The sequence below is a fragment of the Pristis pectinata genome, chromosome 7 (assembly GCF_009764475.1).
Source record: "Pristis pectinata isolate sPriPec2 chromosome 7, sPriPec2.1.pri, whole genome shotgun sequence".
Classification (NCBI taxonomy): Eukaryota; Metazoa; Chordata; class Chondrichthyes; order Rhinopristiformes; family Pristidae; genus Pristis; species Pristis pectinata.
Window position 1 is genome coordinate 20,171,391 of NC_067411.1, and position 18,513 is coordinate 20,189,903.

Below are 18,513 nucleotides of genomic sequence, written 5' to 3' on the forward strand. Positions count from 1 at the left end.
GAAACAATAAATTTTGTCAAATTTTAATTTTAGTCACTCAATACTGTGGGCAATATGATTTGGATATGACATCACAGCGTCAACTGGGTTGGCAGTCACCTCCCTCCTTTACCACCTCCTCTCCAGTCCAAGGACATGTGAACAGATATCTCACTGCTGTGCTCTTCAGCTGTGAGGCATCTTCTCTGACATACTGAATCATGGGGAGCTGCAGTAGCCATGGCCATCTCTTACACTGGCTCCCTTGGCCTTCACTTCCACTAAGTTACCACGCTTACTCCGCTGAACTCCTTCCACACTACCTTTCTCCCATGAACCCCAATTCTCAAATCCCATCCCTTTCCCTGATATTACCAATTCCTTACCCCTTTCCTAATCCATTAGCTTTGTCAACCCCACCATCTGCCAGCCCATCCCCACCCCACCGAGTATAATGTTGGGCTCAGCTGTTAGATAACAGTGGGGGGGGGGGTGACTTTGACATCACCAATAAAAATTGCTTAATACAAGAGAAAAGCACCCCATAGGAATGCATCTCCGCTTATATCATAGAATTTAAAGGGAAATGAGGGTACACATCACGGAAAATTGCGATTATGGACTGCTTTCTAGGAACAAAACCCCTCGATAGCATGGGGATCGCCTGTACTAGAATGCAATGCACAAACCATTGAGTGCTAAATGACCTGATGTGAAGCAATTGTAATAAAAACATTTCCCACATAGCAATGAAATCTCTGGCAGGAATCATCAACACCCAACAGGAAGAGAATACAATAGTTTCTGTCGATGGAAACTACATTTATATACATGAAGTCTATATTGCAACTGTTTGTCACCAGATAGTTGTTGGTTGTACATCATTGCAAATATCTTTTCAAACATCTTTAAACTCAGTAGTATAATTATTTAATTCATAATTATTAATCCAATATATAATTCACATTAAATACAGGGATCACAACACCTTTTTCTTACCTTTGGCAAATTCTGAGACTCTGGTCTGCTATAGAACATTCCCAGAGTAGTTTGGGCTTTTATACTCGCTTTTGGGTTCCCATCATCTGCAGCAAGAAGCCACAATCTGTACAAAGGAAAACAAATTAAAACATGCATTGGAACATGGGGAATCAAATTGTTGTTAAGAAAAGAACACCTTGTTTACCTTTCTGCTTCTGAATCAGACTGTTGGATTCCAAATCCTTCAAAGGAAGCAATGCCCAAGTTGTAATATGCAGCAAATTTCAAGTGGCTTGCTTTCAGGTCATCAGTGTTTACAATTCTGTTCATATATTCCACACCTAGAGACTGGAAGAAAAAAAAATCATGTAATTGGATCTTGTAAGAATACAGGAAGGTTGTTGGTTTGAAAGAAAGTACTTAAATTTTCCCTTACTTTGTTCTGGAGCTTTTGTGACAGGTTTAAGATACAAAAACCCTATGCAAGTGGTGTCCAAACTTTGACCCAGAAGCAGTATGTCACTTTGTTTTTCAAAGGCTGAATTACCAAGACTCAGATGCTACCAACTGAAGACAACTAATTTGTTCATACTTCTATATTTTCTATGTACTGGCTTGCCTGTTCATAGTTTGTAGGTGCAGATGTTTGGGAAGAGGTATTCTTTGCATTATGATCTAATTGGTGGATTTTAGGACACATTAATCTCAGTCAAATTGAAATAAATGTAAATGGTAAATTGGATTCAGTCTGTGAGATTCAGCTGGGAAGGGCAATGTGAAACACGCTCACTGCCCTAATTGGATGTATTTTAACATTCTATATAAAAATGCTCTAACCTCATCAACATTCCTTGTTACTTCAAAAACACGTAGTCACAACCACCCCTTAAAGGATTGTCCATTCTGAATGCTGACTCATGCTGCCCCTCAAAACATTGTCCAAAACATGTTCACAATTGAATGGTCTGCATTTACTTGCAACCTTCTAGAAATGTCACTCTATGTACCTACTCTCTCATCACCAGTGCTGCAAGATGTTCAATAACCACAATGTAATGCACCTGTAACCCTCAATTTTCAACCTTTTCAGATTATAAATATCTTAAGGGCCTGGGAACCAAGAGTTTGACTTCGTAGTGCTTATTGTGACAAATTGAGCACATCACTGAATTTCATTTGGTTGGCGTTTGAATCACCAACAACTATGTATGCTGAATGTATTCTGTTTGTCATTTACTGACATACAAGGATGGGGTTCAACATGCTCTCGGACAGTAAGTGCTTTTCTACTTACAGGATCCTGCTTGGTGCCAAGGCCATCGTAATACATCACACCCAGCTGATAAAGGGCTTGGAAGTCTTTATCTTTAATTTTGTTAAACTCTTCCAGAGCTGCTTCATAGCATCCCTAGAGGCACACAAATAAAGTCAATATGCCAAGTAAGAGAATTCTTAATTTTGTTCTTGAATATGATAACATGTTGATCTATTAATATTGTAAGATATACAGTTACCATACTTGTAGAAGGAATTGAAATTTCACTGTATACTAACACCTGTGCTCTCAGCTAATTGGTTCCAAGAATCTCAGACCAAATTATTTGAAAATTAAAATATTTCCTTTTACATTCATACATCTCTACATTTATTTTAAAGTACTTTAGTATAAAGGAATTATACTTAAATATTTAGGAATTAACAATCTTCCTAATACAGTTAGGATATAAAGTTACAGATATTCCTAATCTCTAATTTCTGTATTACAATTTCCTAATACAGAAATTAGAGATCTTAAAGAGGTCTCAAAGAGCCACAGCCAGAGTATCACTACACTATGCAAATATTGCGTATCTATGATTAATTGGACCTGTACCATCTGAAGACTGAGAAATAATTTGCTGAAATACATACAAAAGATCTAAACAGAACTTGAGAAGGCAGATGCTTAGAAGATTTTTCCTCTAGTGGGGGATTCTGGAATTAGGGGGTAGATTCTTAGGATAATAGGCTGCCTATTTAAAACAGGGAATGAGAAGGAATCTCTTCTCTCAAAGTTATGTGAATTTGAATTCTTTACCCCCAGACTACTGGGGTGCTGAGTTATTTTAGATGTTTTAAAGCCTGGATTGGTAGACATTAGGGGAATCAAATATTATGGGTATCAAGTAGAAAAGTGCAATTGAGGCCAACAATCACAGCACTCGAACTTACTGAATGGCATAGCAAGCGTGAGAGGCCAAATTTCAATTGGGAAATATTTTATGCAGCAGATAAATAATAATTTCATGTTGGTCTTATCACTTTCTGCCTGATTAGACTGCTTTATGAAAACATTGTGCAGAATTTATGCCACAATATTTGCATAGACATTCTTTAAAATTTACAAAATTGTATGTAAACAAACAGTGCCCTTCACATTAATATTATACCTAATTATTTTCTCGGTCAAATATCTGTCACAACATTTTTTCCTACTAGTTTTTGCTCCAGAGTATTATTGAGTATGTAACAGCAGTGAAAATGATGATTCATAGTTGTTATCTCCTAATCAAAGCCCATTTCACTGGATAAAGCCATTTAATGAAAACCGCAGGCAGGCACGTTGTTCATTTTCAGTCACAAAACCACAATCCTATCATCAAAGCTAACTGCCTCAATCTCTGTGTGAAACCTGATCAGAAATGTGTGTGTGTGTGTGTGTGTGTGTGTGTGTGTGTGTGGTGTGTGTGTGCTTTTGAAGAGGAACACAATGGCCTTAGGATAAACAGAAGTGCGGGGTTGACATTTCATTCAGATCAGCCACGAGTGCATTAAGTGGTGGAACAAACTTGAGGGTCGATTAGCCTACTCCTGCTTCTAATTCAAATGTTTGTTTCTATATACCCTTTATATGAAGAAGTGCTTTCTCAGCTGCACTGCCACCAACTAAAATGATGGACTGCAGATGAGGCCTGTTGCTTGGGGCTATAACATGTGCAAGCTTTATTCCATGTCCCATTTAATGTTCTTGTTTTCTTCACTATGTTGGGCTTTCCAAATGAACAGCACAGCACAAGTCCCTTCATCACCAGCAATGTGGCAGGTAATACTTTTCCCTTATTTCTTAAAATGTAGGAGGCAGCCATTCAAGCCATTAGTCTATGCCAACTTTCAGAGCACTTTCATCAATCCTGTTCCCCTACTTCCCTATCTCTCTCATGTACTCCCCTAATATTCCTGCCACCCACCTATGCTAGGGGCAAATTTACAGTAGCCAATTAATGTGTAGCCAATTAGGGCCAATAGGGTGAAACACGAGCACCCAGAGGAAACCCATGCAGTCACCGGGAGAATGGACAAACGCTGCACCAACAATATCTGAAGTCAGGAACAAACCCGGATTGCTGGAGCTGTACGGCAGCAGCACTAACTGTTGGACCACTGTGTCACCCTAGGGTTAGGAAGTTAGCACCTTACCAACTTCAGTGGCAATAGATGCTGACCTCTCACCGATGCCCACATCCCATGAAGAGAAATTTGAATCTTCACTGAGACATAGCTACCATGTTACTGATTCTCAATAACTGACAACAACAACTAAGCATTTTGAGCACAAATCATAACCACAAGAAAGCAACATATACCAAAACAGATTAATCTCAAAACAATATACCCTAATAGTTTCGAACTAGAACTCCTTTACTGATGGCAGTCAAGCTAACAGGTAGTTGCTTCCTTGCAGTGGAGGCGGTTGCAAGCAACTCTGCACCTAGATGGGCCCCCTCAGAGTACTCTGGGCCAGATGCTTGACAGGCAACACTGAGAACAACATCATGGTGACAGTAGTGGCAGCATGAATCCGATCATCATCCTGAGGGAGTACAGCAAACATGCACCCTAGTATGCCCCAGGAGGGAACATCAGCAATCAGGAGGGTATATTGCTGGAATGGTGTAACATTCTCAAAGCCCTTTATAACAGTAGAATCCAGAAGCATGATGGCAGCAGCCTAAGCTTGGACAGTAGAAGTCAGAATTCCCAGGGCACTGGGAGACTTCTGTCAGTATTGCAAGTGGTTGGCTTCACAATTTCTGACAGGGGCCAAATGGCTTTTTTCTATGCTGTACTGGCTCTATGAAACTGGTATGTACATCCATCCTGTAACAGATGGCCTCCAGGCAGAGTCTTGTTTGAGGTTTGAACTGGATTCAGACTTGCTTCTCGACGTGCAGGTTCTCAGACAGTAACAATGTGCACTCTCTTACCCATCTGATGTGCATGCACATCAAATTTTTATCTGTATGCTGCTCCAACAGTCCTCACATGAGTCCTCAAGGAAAGATGTGGAATAAGGCCTCACCCTTTTTCTCTTGGCCTTGCTATAATCTAATTAGCCTGGTGATTTACCATGCATATGCCTTACCACTGACCACCCTCTACTACATACGAAGCACAGTATCTGATCTAGTGGCTTTTATTGTCAGAGTGTTGAGGTCTGTTCTTCAGTTTATGGAGATCTGTCAGCTAAGGCACATCCAGCTGCAAATTCTAGGCTACTTGAAATGAGAAAGGCAGAAGAATAAGCTCATGGTGATGAGTGGGAGCATACAAGAAGACACATTAAAATCATTTTAATCTTACGGATATACTAAGATTTCAAGAAGGCATTTTATAAGGTGCTGCATAAAAGCTCATGGTGTAGCAGTAACTATTGGTGTTATAGAAGTAATACTGTGCACAGTTCTGGAAGAATGTGGTAGCAATAGAGAGAGTATAGGAAAGATTCACCAAGATGTTGCCTGGAATGGGGGACTGTAATTATAAGGAGAGATTGGATAGGCTGAGTTTATTCTCATTGGAACAATGGAGTCTGAGGGGTGACCTAACATAGGTTTATAAAATTATGAGGGACACAGACAGGATAGGTAATCAGAATCCTTTTCCCAGAGAAGGGCAGTTTAGAACTAAAGGGCACAGGTTTCAGGTGAGTGGCGAGAAGTTTAAAGAAGATCTTAAGGGTAAGTTTGTCACAAAGAGGGTGGTGGATACTCGGAATGAGCTGCCAGGGGTGGTAGCTGAGGCCAATACTATTACAACATTTAAAAGGCACTTGGACAGGTAAGTGAATAGGAAAGGCATAGACGGAAATGGAACTAATGTGGGAAAATGGGATTACAGTAGATAGGCGTCGTGGTTGGCATGGATGAGGTGGGTGATAAGGGCCTGTTTCTGTGTTGTACGTTTCTATGATTTCTAAGATTGACTGGCTAGAGTAGACATAAATGGATCTTTTTTCTGGTAAGCAAATAAGTGAGTGGTGTGCCACAGGGATTGGTGCTGAGATCTGACCCTTTTATAATTTATATAAATGACTTTGTTGAAGGGACTGGAGGTATGTTTGCTAAATTTGCTTTATGTCATAAAAGGTGGGAAAGTAGGTTGTGAAGAGGACAAACAAAGGCTACAAAGATATATATATAGTCTAAGTGAGGACATCAGAAGTTGAGGTGCAACCAGAGTGTAGCTCTATACGGAATGTGGGAATTTAGTAGAGTGGGGGGGGGGGGGGCAATGGAATTTATGTGCATTGCATACTTGGCATTAACTGGCAGGAAATGGTTAAAAAGATCAGTGCAACCAACATCCATTTGCTGGGCCAGGATGCAGAACTGAAGAGGTAATATTAGGATTCAAAAAGTGACAAGTTGCAGGGAATAAGGTCCTGCAAGATGAATGTAAGGAGTTAGGAGAGTAAATTACAAAGCAGAACCTCAGAGTAGTAACCTCCAGTGCCACGTGTAAGTGAATACCAGTATCAGGACAATAGACAAGATGAATGCATGGCTCGAGAGAAGGTGTGGGAGGGAAGAACTGCTGGGATTCTGAAACCGGTCCTAAACAAGCAGGACAGCTTACACCCAGGCAAAACTGGGACTGCGTTTGCTAATGCTTTTGGGGGTGGTTTAAAGTAGAATGGAAGGGGGATGGTAATTTAAGCAGGATGACTGAGGGGAGGGGAGGGGATGAAAGCAAAGAGTATAAAAGCAGAAGGCAGAGAAGATAAAAGTGAGAGGCAAATATGGCCACGGTACAAATAAATAGGCAAGATGATTAAGGATGACAAAATAGCAAGCCCAAATGCTTAATGCACAAAACATTCACAACAAGACAAATGAACTAATAGCACAATAGAGATGAACAGGTATAATCTGACATTCATTGTGAATATCAGCTGTGAGGGAATCAATGCTGGGAACTTAATATTCAGGGATATTTAACTTCTAGAAGGGATAGACAAGAAGAAAAAGGCTGTGGGCAACCACTGTTAATAATAAGTGAAGTATAATAATGAGAGATGATCTCAACTCAGAAGATATTGATTCCCCTTACAAGGAAAATGAACTACCAGAGCAAACCAGGGAGGAATATAAAAATGGGCAAGGAATTAAAGAATTATACTTAAAGAATATAAAAAGAGATCCAATTAAGATAAGATATCTTTATTAGTCACACGTACATCGAAACACACAGTGAAATGCATCTTTTTTTGTGTAGAGTGTTCTGGGGCCAGCCCGCAAGTGTCGCCATGCTTCCGGCGCCAACATAACATGCCCACATCTTCCTAACCTGTACGTCTTTGGAATGTGGGAGGAAGCCGGAGCACCCAGAGGAAACCCACGCAGACACGGGGAGAAGCTACAAACTCCTTGCAGACAGTGGCCGGAATTGAACCCGGGTCGCTGGCGCTGTAAAGCATTATGCTAACTGCTACACTACTGTGCCTGCCCCAATTGAACACTGGCTCCCTCCAGAATAAGGCTGGGCAAATACATTTGGGCAACAAGGAAATGGCAGAGGAGTTAATAGATATTTTGCATCAATCTTTACAGTGGAAGATACTTTGAACTTGCTATTAATACTGAATAATGCTGGGAAGGAATTAAATATCACCACCATCACTAGAGAATTAATATTAGGCAAACTGAGGGGGCTAAAGGCTGATGACCCCTGGCCCAGATGCCTTGTATCCTAAAAGAAGTGGCTATTGAGATAATGAAAAAGAGTTACAATCTCCCAAGAATCCTTAGATTCTCAAGAAGTGCCAGAGATTGAAAAATTGCAAATGTGACATTCCTATTCAAAAAGAGAAGTTATCAGACATGGATAACTATAGGCTGATTAGCTAACATATATCATTGGAAAAATGTTAGAATCAATTATCAAGGAAGTAATAGCAGCACATTTGGAAAATCCTAACCTAGTCAAGCAGAGTCAGCGTGGCTCTATGAAAAGGAAATCACATCTAACAAATTTATTATAGTTTTAGGAGGAAGTCTTGGCTAAAGTGGACAAAGGGGAAAATCAGTAGATGTATCATATTTGGACTTCCAGGCAGCTTTCAACAAGGTGCCTCACAAAAGATTAAGTCACAGCAGCCCATGGTGTTGGTAGTAACAATACTGGCATAGATAGAAGTTTGGTTAGTAGGAAAGAAGCAGTGAGTAAATAAAAGGGGGTCACTTTCAGGTCAGTAACCTGTGACCAGTGGGGTACCACAGGGTTCAGTGCTCAGACCAGAAATGTTGACAATATATGTTAAAGACTTTGAACAAGGAAGCAAATGTAGTGAATGACACAAAAATCAGTGGGAAGGCAAGTTCTGAGGAGAAATACAAACATTTTTTGAAGATATATTGATAGGTCAGGGAAGTGGAGGAAAAGCTGGCAAGCAGATATTGGAACTTGTAAAATTGTTCATTTTAGAAGAAAGAAATGAAAAAAATTGCAGAAAGTTGCAGCACACACAGCTTTGGGATCCTTGTGCATGAAAGTGCAGCCTAAGGAAGGCTAATTGGAACTTTGGCCCAACTTCAAGGGAGTTGAATATAATGTAGGGAAGTCTTAGCACAACTGCACAAGTCACTAGTGAAGCCAAATCTGGAGTACTGTGAACAATTTTTAATGAAAGATGTTATTTCAATGGAGGTGGTACAGATATAATCCAGGATATGGATGGATTGAACTATGAGACAAGGTTAAATTAATTGGGACTCTATCCATTGGAATTTAAATGGTGGAGCAGGTTTGAAGGGGTGGGTAGTCTCCTCCTGTTCCTAACTTTGATGTTCATATGATATGAAGAAAAATATGTGGGACTGAGAAAGGAATTGGGAAAAGAGTATTATATAGTAGCATACCACCATTATCACCAATCTACACTGACCTTGTGCTTAGTGGTGACTAATATCATGATTACCATCCCCTCATCCAACCAAATCCATGAGCAAATTAGGCAATACTGCCACCAGTCTGCTGCTGCATTTGGCAGTTGCTCACCACTTCCTTCTGCCAGAATAAGGGAAATGTGTTAGTAAGTGGCTTGCAAGGTGTGATGTGCCTGCTATGGTTAAGTATCTGGATATGTGGGAAGCATGAGAAATGTTAATGTCACAGCAGTGGTAATTGAGTACGTGTTGACAGATGAATGCTAGGACGGTGTGATGATTGATACAGATTGAGGTTAAGTGAGCGATGTAAATGTGTTTCATAGAGCAATGTACAATTGCAATTGCATAATTGTGGGAAGATGGGATTTACTTCTGTATTCTTTTCTATTTTCAGGTCTGCATCTAAGAAAAGGGGTGTGTGCCCTCAACTTCATCTCACCATAGCTGCTTTGAGTAGTTCCAAAGCTGTAATTTCCAGCAGCGATTGACCATTTTTGTGTGGACAGGACATCCTCAGACAATTTTACACCAGTGTTAAGTAACCATCTGGCAATCGGCTCAGCTGGTTCTGGAGCACATGTTCAGCACCACAGCATGAGTGCTATCAACCTCATTCAGTTTGCTCTATCGTGTGCGCACAGCACTTCAGATTCATATCAATACATTATTCCAATGATTTTATAGTCACAGAATCTGCAGGGTCTTTGAAATTAAAATTGAGCAAATGAGCCATTACTAGGATGTTGTCACATGCCAAAAGGAATAAGAGGTAGATGGCTGGCAGCAAACTATTTCGCTTTCTTTCCTGGGTAGGCTAGTTAGGTTGATGAAGCTAGCAAGAACAGAAGATCAAAAGGAAAAAAAAATAATAAAAATGGATAAGGATCATTATTGTGCTGACCAGAAAACATACTATACTACGGCAAAACATCATAGATGTACTCGTACTCAGAGCAAAAATGAGGCTAATTTTAGGCTCTATGTAAAAATAGATCATTTCAATTATATATACTGTACTAAAATTATGATAAAAAAATCAACATTGGACCATGTTACAACATGCTACAAAATATTAGCTATGTCAATGTAAATGATTAAAACAAAATTACAGCATACTTTAATAACTTTATTGCTAAAATCACTAAGTCATAGAGCTTCTTTATTGCTAAGTATATGAACTATTACCTCACCTCTTCAAAGTAGAGTTGCCCTAATAGAAAATTTGCTTGCAAATCTCCATCTCTGATCCTTTTCCTTAAAAAGACATCAGCCTTTCTCACCTCGGTGACATGTTTGAAGTTTGAAGCTAAACATTGAGCACAAAAATATGAATCCATTCCACCAGTACTGTTGGAACCTTTGACGTTTGTCTTAATCTAATGCTTAAAATTAACAGAAATGTCATGCTGCAGGTGCTGTGCCTATTATTTCACTCCTGGGGAGTTCCCAATCTTAGTAGTGCATTTGTGAGATGAACCTGAATTGCAAAGGCTGGATATTATTATAGAACCCATGCTATTTCTTTTTTTGCACTATTTGTTTTTGTAATTTATAGTAACTTTATGTCTTTGCACTGTACTGCCGCCACAAAACAACAAATTTCACCTCATCCAAGGCAGTGATAATAAATCTGATTCTGAATTCTGAATTGATGGACAAATGACTTTGGACTTATTCTTGTACTTTAGATCTGCCGAAGTAAGAGCAGTCGAGGATAGGCTACAGCTTCGCTACTCAGCTGGGAAATTATTTGCCTTCCAAGGATACCTTGGAAAAGGCAAGAAGTGCAAATGTAGCACGACATTTATGTGGCTGCACAAGTGAATTCCTATGGGGAATAAAAACTTTTATTAACTGAAATCAGGGCTTATTGCATGGAGTTCAAATTCCACATTTTCTTTCTGGGTCCAAAGTGGGTCTAATGTGCTAACACATGGAAAAACCCAGACAAGTAGAATACATCCAACAGCATGCAACTTAAGTGATTCTTATGCAAAAGCAGGGATCCACACCACACTAAAGGTAACCTCAAGTCCTAGCCTATGGATTTTGGCACTGGGAACCAGCTTTGGATAGGTCTGGTATAACTTAGAACCTTACCCTTGTAGAAACTCTACCTCAGAGCCCCCAAACCTATTTCTCTCCCCAGATAAAAAGTGTAGCAGTGGAGCATTAAGGAAAACATTTGTTGGTCTGCCATGCACTTTTCAATCAAGCAATGAATTTCTTGGGCAACAATCTGCTGGAGGAACTTAGCGGGTTGAGCAGCATCTGTGGGGGAAAGGAGTTGTTGAATTGTCAACATTTTGGCTCAAAACCCTGCATTAGGACCAGCTGAATATCTTGCTGGTGTTTATATATCAAAATTTTAATGTATTTTTTATTGCAATTTTAGCATGTTCTTTCCTGAAGCCACTGACTTGGGTATGTATAGTTTCATCCTAGACTCAGAAATTTATGGTACAGGAGGCCATTCTCCCAGTCATACCCAAGCTGACACAGAATTTTTTAGGTTCCAGGCATGTAGTTCTGTGGGACATTTTTAAGTTTTCAAGGAGAACAGCCTCATGGTGGGCAGAATGGTTCTTCATCTCCACTTCTGCTTCCACTCCCCACTCTCCAACTCACCAGCCCCATAAAGCAGATCAAACAAGCTTCCTAAATTTGCTCCTAACATGCACAAGCCACAAGGTGCAAGCATAATGCATGTTTACTTCATAAAATAGGTACTTCTTGAAAATTAAGAACAATTATCAACATTGATTGCTACTAAGAAAAGTCTATTGACCTAGACATATCCAGAAGCAGCAAAGCTACAAATATAAAATCAGTTGAGAAAAATAAAGACTACTATTTAACAGATCTGGATATAAGAAGTCCTAAAATTACACATTTGCTCATTTAGCAACATATTAAAGCTATAGACTTTTCAGCTCCTCAAGCTTGTTCTCCTATTCATTAGATCACCACTGGATTGGTATCTTAGCTCTAATTACTTGCATTGACCTTGTCTGATAAAAATATATCAATCTCAAATTGAAAAATTTTAGTCGAATTAGCTTCAAACACAACTCTGAAATTTTTGATTTACGTAGCTGCAACAGTTTCTTGCAGGAAATGTTGATATAGGTTTCACCATCCTCTACATGATGAAGTGCTTCCCACTTTCACTTCTTGAGACTATACTAAAAGGAACATAATGCCCACTCTGTACATTCATTGAAACCAACCTATTGAAGAGGATATTACTGTTGCTTTGCGTTCAGTCAATCTTACTTTTAAGGAATATTTCTTTAAACCTGCAATACATTTTTTAATGATATTTTTTACCCTCTAAGACCACTTACCTAAATTCCGGGCGGCATTGTTTTTGATTCCACGTTCTTGCAATGTAGCACATTTTCTCTTCTGCTTCTGAGGCAATGGTTCACATGTTAACTTGTTTCGATTTATAGACTGCAAACTGAAATTTATTTCATTATTACCAGGTTGCAAGCCGAGTCAATGGTGATTTTTATCATTTGCTAAAACATACAATTTTATTGCAAATCTCTTTATTTGTCGAACTAAGCTTATTAACTTTCCTTTAAAAATTAATGTCTTTTTAAAGCTAAATTGTTATTGACATGATTCACATATTAATCTCATTGGGATATTTGTTGGTGTGAAACAGGGGCAACAAGGACCAATTTCAGAGCAAAAAGTCTCATACCTTCTAAAGACCACCAACCCAAGGCTGAACTGAGACATTTGGAGGAAATTTCCTCTCCTGTCCTGGATATGATATCTGTAAAAACAGTGAGATGGTGGGGAACAGACACTCTCCCTGAGTGGGAGAGGGAAAGGTAAGGGTAATGGGGGCTGAGTGGCAGGGTGTTGAGAGAGGAAGAGGAGATTGACAGGGTTGAAGGAGGCACTTTGGGAAGTAGAAATGAAGAGAGAGAGAGTGTGTGTGTGTGTGTGTGTGTGTGTGTGTGTGTGTGTGTGTGTGTGTGTGTGGTCAACGGTGTCTACATGTGGATAGAGTACGAGTGGGCATCCGAGTGCACATTAAAGCTAAGCAGCAGAATATGGCTCATTGTCTTGGAACTCCTTACCACTGGATCAAGACCTTGAATCGAGTTATCAAGGCCATGAGGAAGCTTGTGTGCAATGGTCACCTCATATTCATTATTATTATACTCAGACATTTTCTAATCTTTAAGAAGTTCATTCACAGGAGCCAATGGCTTCTGGACCAATCACTGCCAAATCTGCTTTCTTGTTTGATTGCAAAACAGTCTGGTTGCAAAACAGTAGGAGTCAGTACAGATGTTGCATTTCTTCAAAGAGGCTTTGATCGCATCCTGCATCGTTTCCTCTAGCCAGCTAGTGATCTCTTCCCTGGACAGAGCTTGGAATACAACGTCTGTTTAGGGAATCTGGTATTGAGTATGCCAGCCATGTAGTCTGCCCAACCTAGCCAATGCATGTGATTTGGGCCTCAATGCAGGAGATTACTGGCCTGGAACAGGACCTAACATTGGTTCACTTGTCCTTCCAATGAATTTGCAGATTTTATAGAGACAGTGCTGTAGGTAGTCCAGGTCTCAGAAGTATATAGGGCAGGGAATACTGCTGCTTAGTAAATCATGACTTTTATGCCAGGTCTTAAGTCTAGACTGTCAATTACCCTCTTTCTTAAATTGACCAAAGGTTGTGGTGGTGCAGTAAAAGAGATGGTGAATTTAATCACCTATGTCTGCTTTTGCCATCAACTGACTTGAGATAGGGAAGCATTCCACATTTTCTAGTGTCTCACCATGAACTTTTATTGTTGGAGGGCTTACATTTGTGATGTAGCACGGGCAGGTTGATAAAGATATTTGTCTTGCTGAAGTTGGAGTGATGGCTTGGAGCTTGAAGTGCACAGAAACACAACCATAGTCTGCACACTGCAGCTCAACTACTGAGGTTTTGGTGACTTTGGTTCTGGTGTGGTTGCCATAGGTTGAACAGCTACCCATTTGTTCTGAGGATTAGCTTCACCTTCATGAGAAGCTTGTTGGAAGTGAGATGCAATAACACAGCAAGAAAGACTGAGAAAAGTGTTGGGGCAATGGCATACCATTGCTCGACACCAATCTTCACTGACATTGGTTGACATCATGGCTTGCCTGCCATTGTGGTGTATGCATAGGATGGAAATGAATTTCTGTGGGCAGTGATATTTGAGGAGGGTGTTCAAAGTTCTTCTTGACTGTTGGAGTCAAACGGCTTTGGTGAGATCCAAAAAAAAGCCATGTATACTGTATGGTGCTGCTCCTTGTACATTTCTTAGAGTTATTGCATGGCAAAGATCACGTCCAGTGTGCCTTTGAATCCACATTGTGATTTGGGAGCATCTCTTCAGCCACTGCGAAGAGATGAATGAGTAGAATCCTAGCGTTGTGATGGCAAAAGGGAAAACTTTTTATATCTACTATAGGTGGACATCTTGAAGATTGTCATGATTATCTCTGACCTCTCCTAGACTATCTTCTCTTCCCAAATTTGGGTGATAAGGCTGTGGATTTGTGACTGAAGCCTTTTATCGCTGAGTTTTAGGATTTCATTGGGGGTACCAGCTGCTCCTGAGGCCTTGTTATTTTCTAGTAGGAATAAGGCCTTTTTGCTTCTTATTGGTTAGAAAGGGGAGAAGGCTAGCTTGGATGGACTGCTGTGAAATGGAGTAAAGTTGAACTTGGGTCAAGGGCAGAGTAACAGTTGTGGAGATCTTCAAAGTGTTCATTCCAGCAGGCATTGACTGCCTCTGTGCCTGACAAGTTCAGCCCCTTTCTGGCACATGGTGGGTTGGTACCTTGGGTGTCAGGGCCATGGATGGCTGTTACACTACTAAAGAACCCACGCCATGACTGTCAGTCAGTTGCTGAGCTTCCTGCACTCTCAGGTTAATTAGCTCCTCAATCTATTGGTCATTCTCATCATGATAGAGAAGCCAAGAGTCTCTTCACACATGCACATTATGATGAACTTCAGAGCATTCCATAAACTGTGGATACCTTATGACTCATGTAGACTGGAAGTTGATAGGTTGTGCCTGGGAAGAGCTGCCTTTATGGGGTCCTTGAGAGCATTGACATGGATCTTTTTGCAGCAACAATTCTGTTGACACTGATGTTTTAGGGCCAGGTTGATGGAGATAACAGAATGTGTCAAGCAATGGTCAATCCAGCAGTCATCAGTGCCCGTCATATTGCGGGTGTTACAAACACTATTGACTCCAATAATGATACAAGTTAACTTGGACTGAGGGTGTTGCCATGATGTCCTGTATTTGTCCCTCTAATAACAGAGGGTATCTGTTATGGTGAAGCCATGCTGCAGACATTTTGTCAAGATAAAGATCCTGTTGGAGTTAGCCTTCCTTATTCATTCCCTGCCAGTCACACCTAACTAGAGGGTTGATTCCTTCCCAGTTGGCTTTGAAGTCACTCAGGAGCATCAGTTTGTCTCCCTTTGAGATGCAGACCAGGATATTTTTCAAGGTCAGAGTTGGTTCTCCTTGGCTTTGTCTGAAGCTTCCAGAGTTGGAACATATCCACTGGTTCCACATTAGAGTGAACCAAAGGATCAGAAGGCAAAGTTAATACTGCAGGGAAATGCCATATCAGCTCATTCTTGATGGTGAAGCTCACTCAATGATGGCAATCCTTACCCACTGATTCCCTCCTGGCTTCTCACCTGTCTCTTGCCCACTTGCCCAACCATGCCCTGGCTGCCAGTCTCCATCATTCTCTGGTCCCAGCTGCACATGTAGGCACACTGGCATTTTGAAGCTGAGAACTGGGATGATTAGATGTTCATCCAGAATCTATGACTGAGTGGAGTGTGGAGTGTGCCTGGTTGAAATCAGTGGTCAAGGACTGTGGTAGTTGAGTGAGAGGCTGGAGCTGGGTGCCAGGGACCGCTCTGTAATTTAATGGTACATGATTTCTGTTTACATCTAGAGAACCCCTCAGTAAAGCAGTATTTGTAGGTGGTCCACAGGATAGTATACTTCAAAAAAAAGCTGTGTCAAAAGTACTTAAGGCATACCACATTAAAAAAAAAAGTTGTAAATGCAGTAATCCATTTGGATTAAATAAGTATACAAATAACAACTGAGAATCAGCACAGTATTTAGAACAGTGCACGGAGTTAAACACCATATCCCTGTGCACAGGAATACACCCGCATAATTTAAAGAACAATCTGCTAAGTTGTCTCAACTTGGTCTAGGAAATTTAGTTTAATAAGTATGAATTCAAAAATCAACTAAATATTTAATAAATTGTAATTGGAATGTCCACATAATTTATATCATTCAGTAGTCTGGCACACTCAGGACTTTTGTGATGCCAAACAGTTTTTCCAGATAACTGAATATCATTTCTATTAATACCTCAAAATTCTTTTAATGCACTTTTTTTTCTAAAGATGTTGCACAGTACGATAATAAACTTTTCCGAGAACAAGCTAAGTTGAAAGGGAGTTTAGGAACTGGGGCCCCATGGTGTTAGAGGGAGCACAGGACCTGGGGCCACATCGCATGCACAGAAGACAAAGGAACCAGGGCTCCAGTGCATGGACATGGAGCGCAGAAGCCGAGGCCCCGGTGAGCGGACAGGGGGTGCAGGGACCAGGGCCCCGGTGAGCGGACAGGGGGTGCAGGGACCGGGGCGCAGCAATCATTACCTGGTGAGCCAGATGCTAAACCATTTTTGAATAGTCAGATACCGGATTATCAGGGGTTTTCGTTTTTGGTGGTTTTTGGTATTAATTAAGGAAACCAATTAGCTAAGCATCTTGAAGAGACAGTAATCATATTACTCATGTTTTTCCCATACAACTTACAGGTAGTTTATTTTTCAATGCTGTGAAATGCATTGTATATAAATATAACTGAGTCCATCATATACTCTTAAAAACATTAAATTAAAAGATAAGAATGATTTAAATTAGCCACCCAGCCCTGGTGCTTCTAACTTACAGAGGACGGTTTTTGCTTTTGCTTTCCATACAGTATGGATGCGTTTAACTAGGAAGGTAATGTTTAAGAGACATGAACATCCAGTAGAGGATCATACAACCTGAAAATGGTATAATCAGAGGAAACATAAAACCATTAGGATCTATTTCACATCGTTTTCAAGTCACAAGATCAATTAAAAAAGAAAAATAAGATTTGCATAACACCTTTCAGAATTTCAACATGTCAAAAATGTTTTAAAATCCCTTAAGTACTTTTGAAGTAGGGTCACCGTTATGAAGTAGGAAATGTTAAAAACTAATTTGAGCACAGTAAGGTTCCACAAACAGCAAAGTCATAATGAACAGATAACCTTTGATCAGTAATGTTGGTTAGATAAATATTGGTCGGTATATCAAGGAGAACTCCTGTGCTCTTGTTCAAATAGTGCCACGGTATCTTTTATGTTCATCTTAGAAGGCTGTCAAGATCTTGATGTAATTGCCCAGATTTTGCCAGCATTTCTCAGCATAAGTACTGTGGGACATCCAGATATTCAATACTTATTGGATAAACACCAACAATTTGAACTGCATTGTGCCAATAGATTCTTTATGGAATCCTACAGCAGGACAGGAACTTGCTGAAATTCCTCAGCATTTATGCAGGGAAAAAAAAATCAGCTCTCCAATCTCTCCCAGACTTGAATGAGTATCGCAGAACAGAGGGTCCGAGGAGTACGAGTACATGGTTCCCTGAAAGTGGTGTCACAGGTAGAAAGGTTGGTGAAGAAGGCTTTTGGAACACTGGCCTTCATCAGACAGGGCATCAAGTATGGAATTTGGGACATTATGTTACAGTTGTACAAGATGTTGGTGAGGCCACTTTTGGAATACTGTGTTCAGTTTTGGTCACCCTGCCAATAGCAAAGATGTTATTAAGCTAGAAAGAGTGCAGCGGAGATTTAAGAAGATGTTGCCGAGAGTCAAGGGACTGAGTTATGGAGAGAGGTTGAGCAGGCTGGGACTTTATTCATTGGAGCGTAGGAGATTGAACAGTGCTATTACAGAGGCATATAAAGTCTGAGAGGCATAAATAGAGTAAGTGCACCCAGTCTTTTTCCCAGGGTTGGGGAATCAAGAACTAGAGGCATAATTTAAGGTGAGAGGGAGAGATTTAGTGGGAACCTGAGGGGCTATTTTTTCACCCAGAGGGCAGTCTGCATATGGATTGAGCTGCCAGAGGAAGTGGATGAGGCAGGTATATTAACAACATTTAAAAGACACTTGGACAGGTACATGGATAGGAAAGGTTTAGAGGGATATGGGCCAAATGTAACACAAATGGGCTAGCTTA

At 40.4% G+C, this 18,513-nt stretch overlaps 1 protein-coding gene across 4 annotated transcripts in view; it reads right to left on the minus strand.

The window, feature by feature from the left end:
- lrp2bp (LRP2 binding protein) overlaps window positions 1–18,513 on the minus strand; it is a 35,060-nt gene that overhangs the window by 12,338 nt on the left and 4,209 nt on the right. For 2 of the 4 annotated variants that reach the window (XM_052020403.1, XM_052020400.1), the window contains exons 2-7: window positions 17,179–17,278; window positions 12,515–12,630; window positions 10,358–10,473; window positions 2,255–2,368; window positions 1,166–1,308; window positions 979–1,084 (exon numbers count right to left, since the gene is read on the minus strand). In XM_052020403.1, coding sequence (XP_051876363.1) covers window positions 979–1,084; window positions 1,166–1,308; window positions 2,255–2,368; window positions 10,358–10,473; window positions 12,515–12,630; window positions 17,179–17,207 — 624 coding nt within the window. In that variant the 5' untranslated portion in view covers window positions 17,208–17,278. The remainder of the gene's footprint in view (window positions 1–978; window positions 1,085–1,165; window positions 1,309–2,254; window positions 2,369–10,357; window positions 10,474–12,514; window positions 12,631–17,178; window positions 17,279–18,513) is intronic. The other 2 variants (XM_052020401.1, XM_052020402.1) reach the window with 2 other exon arrangements.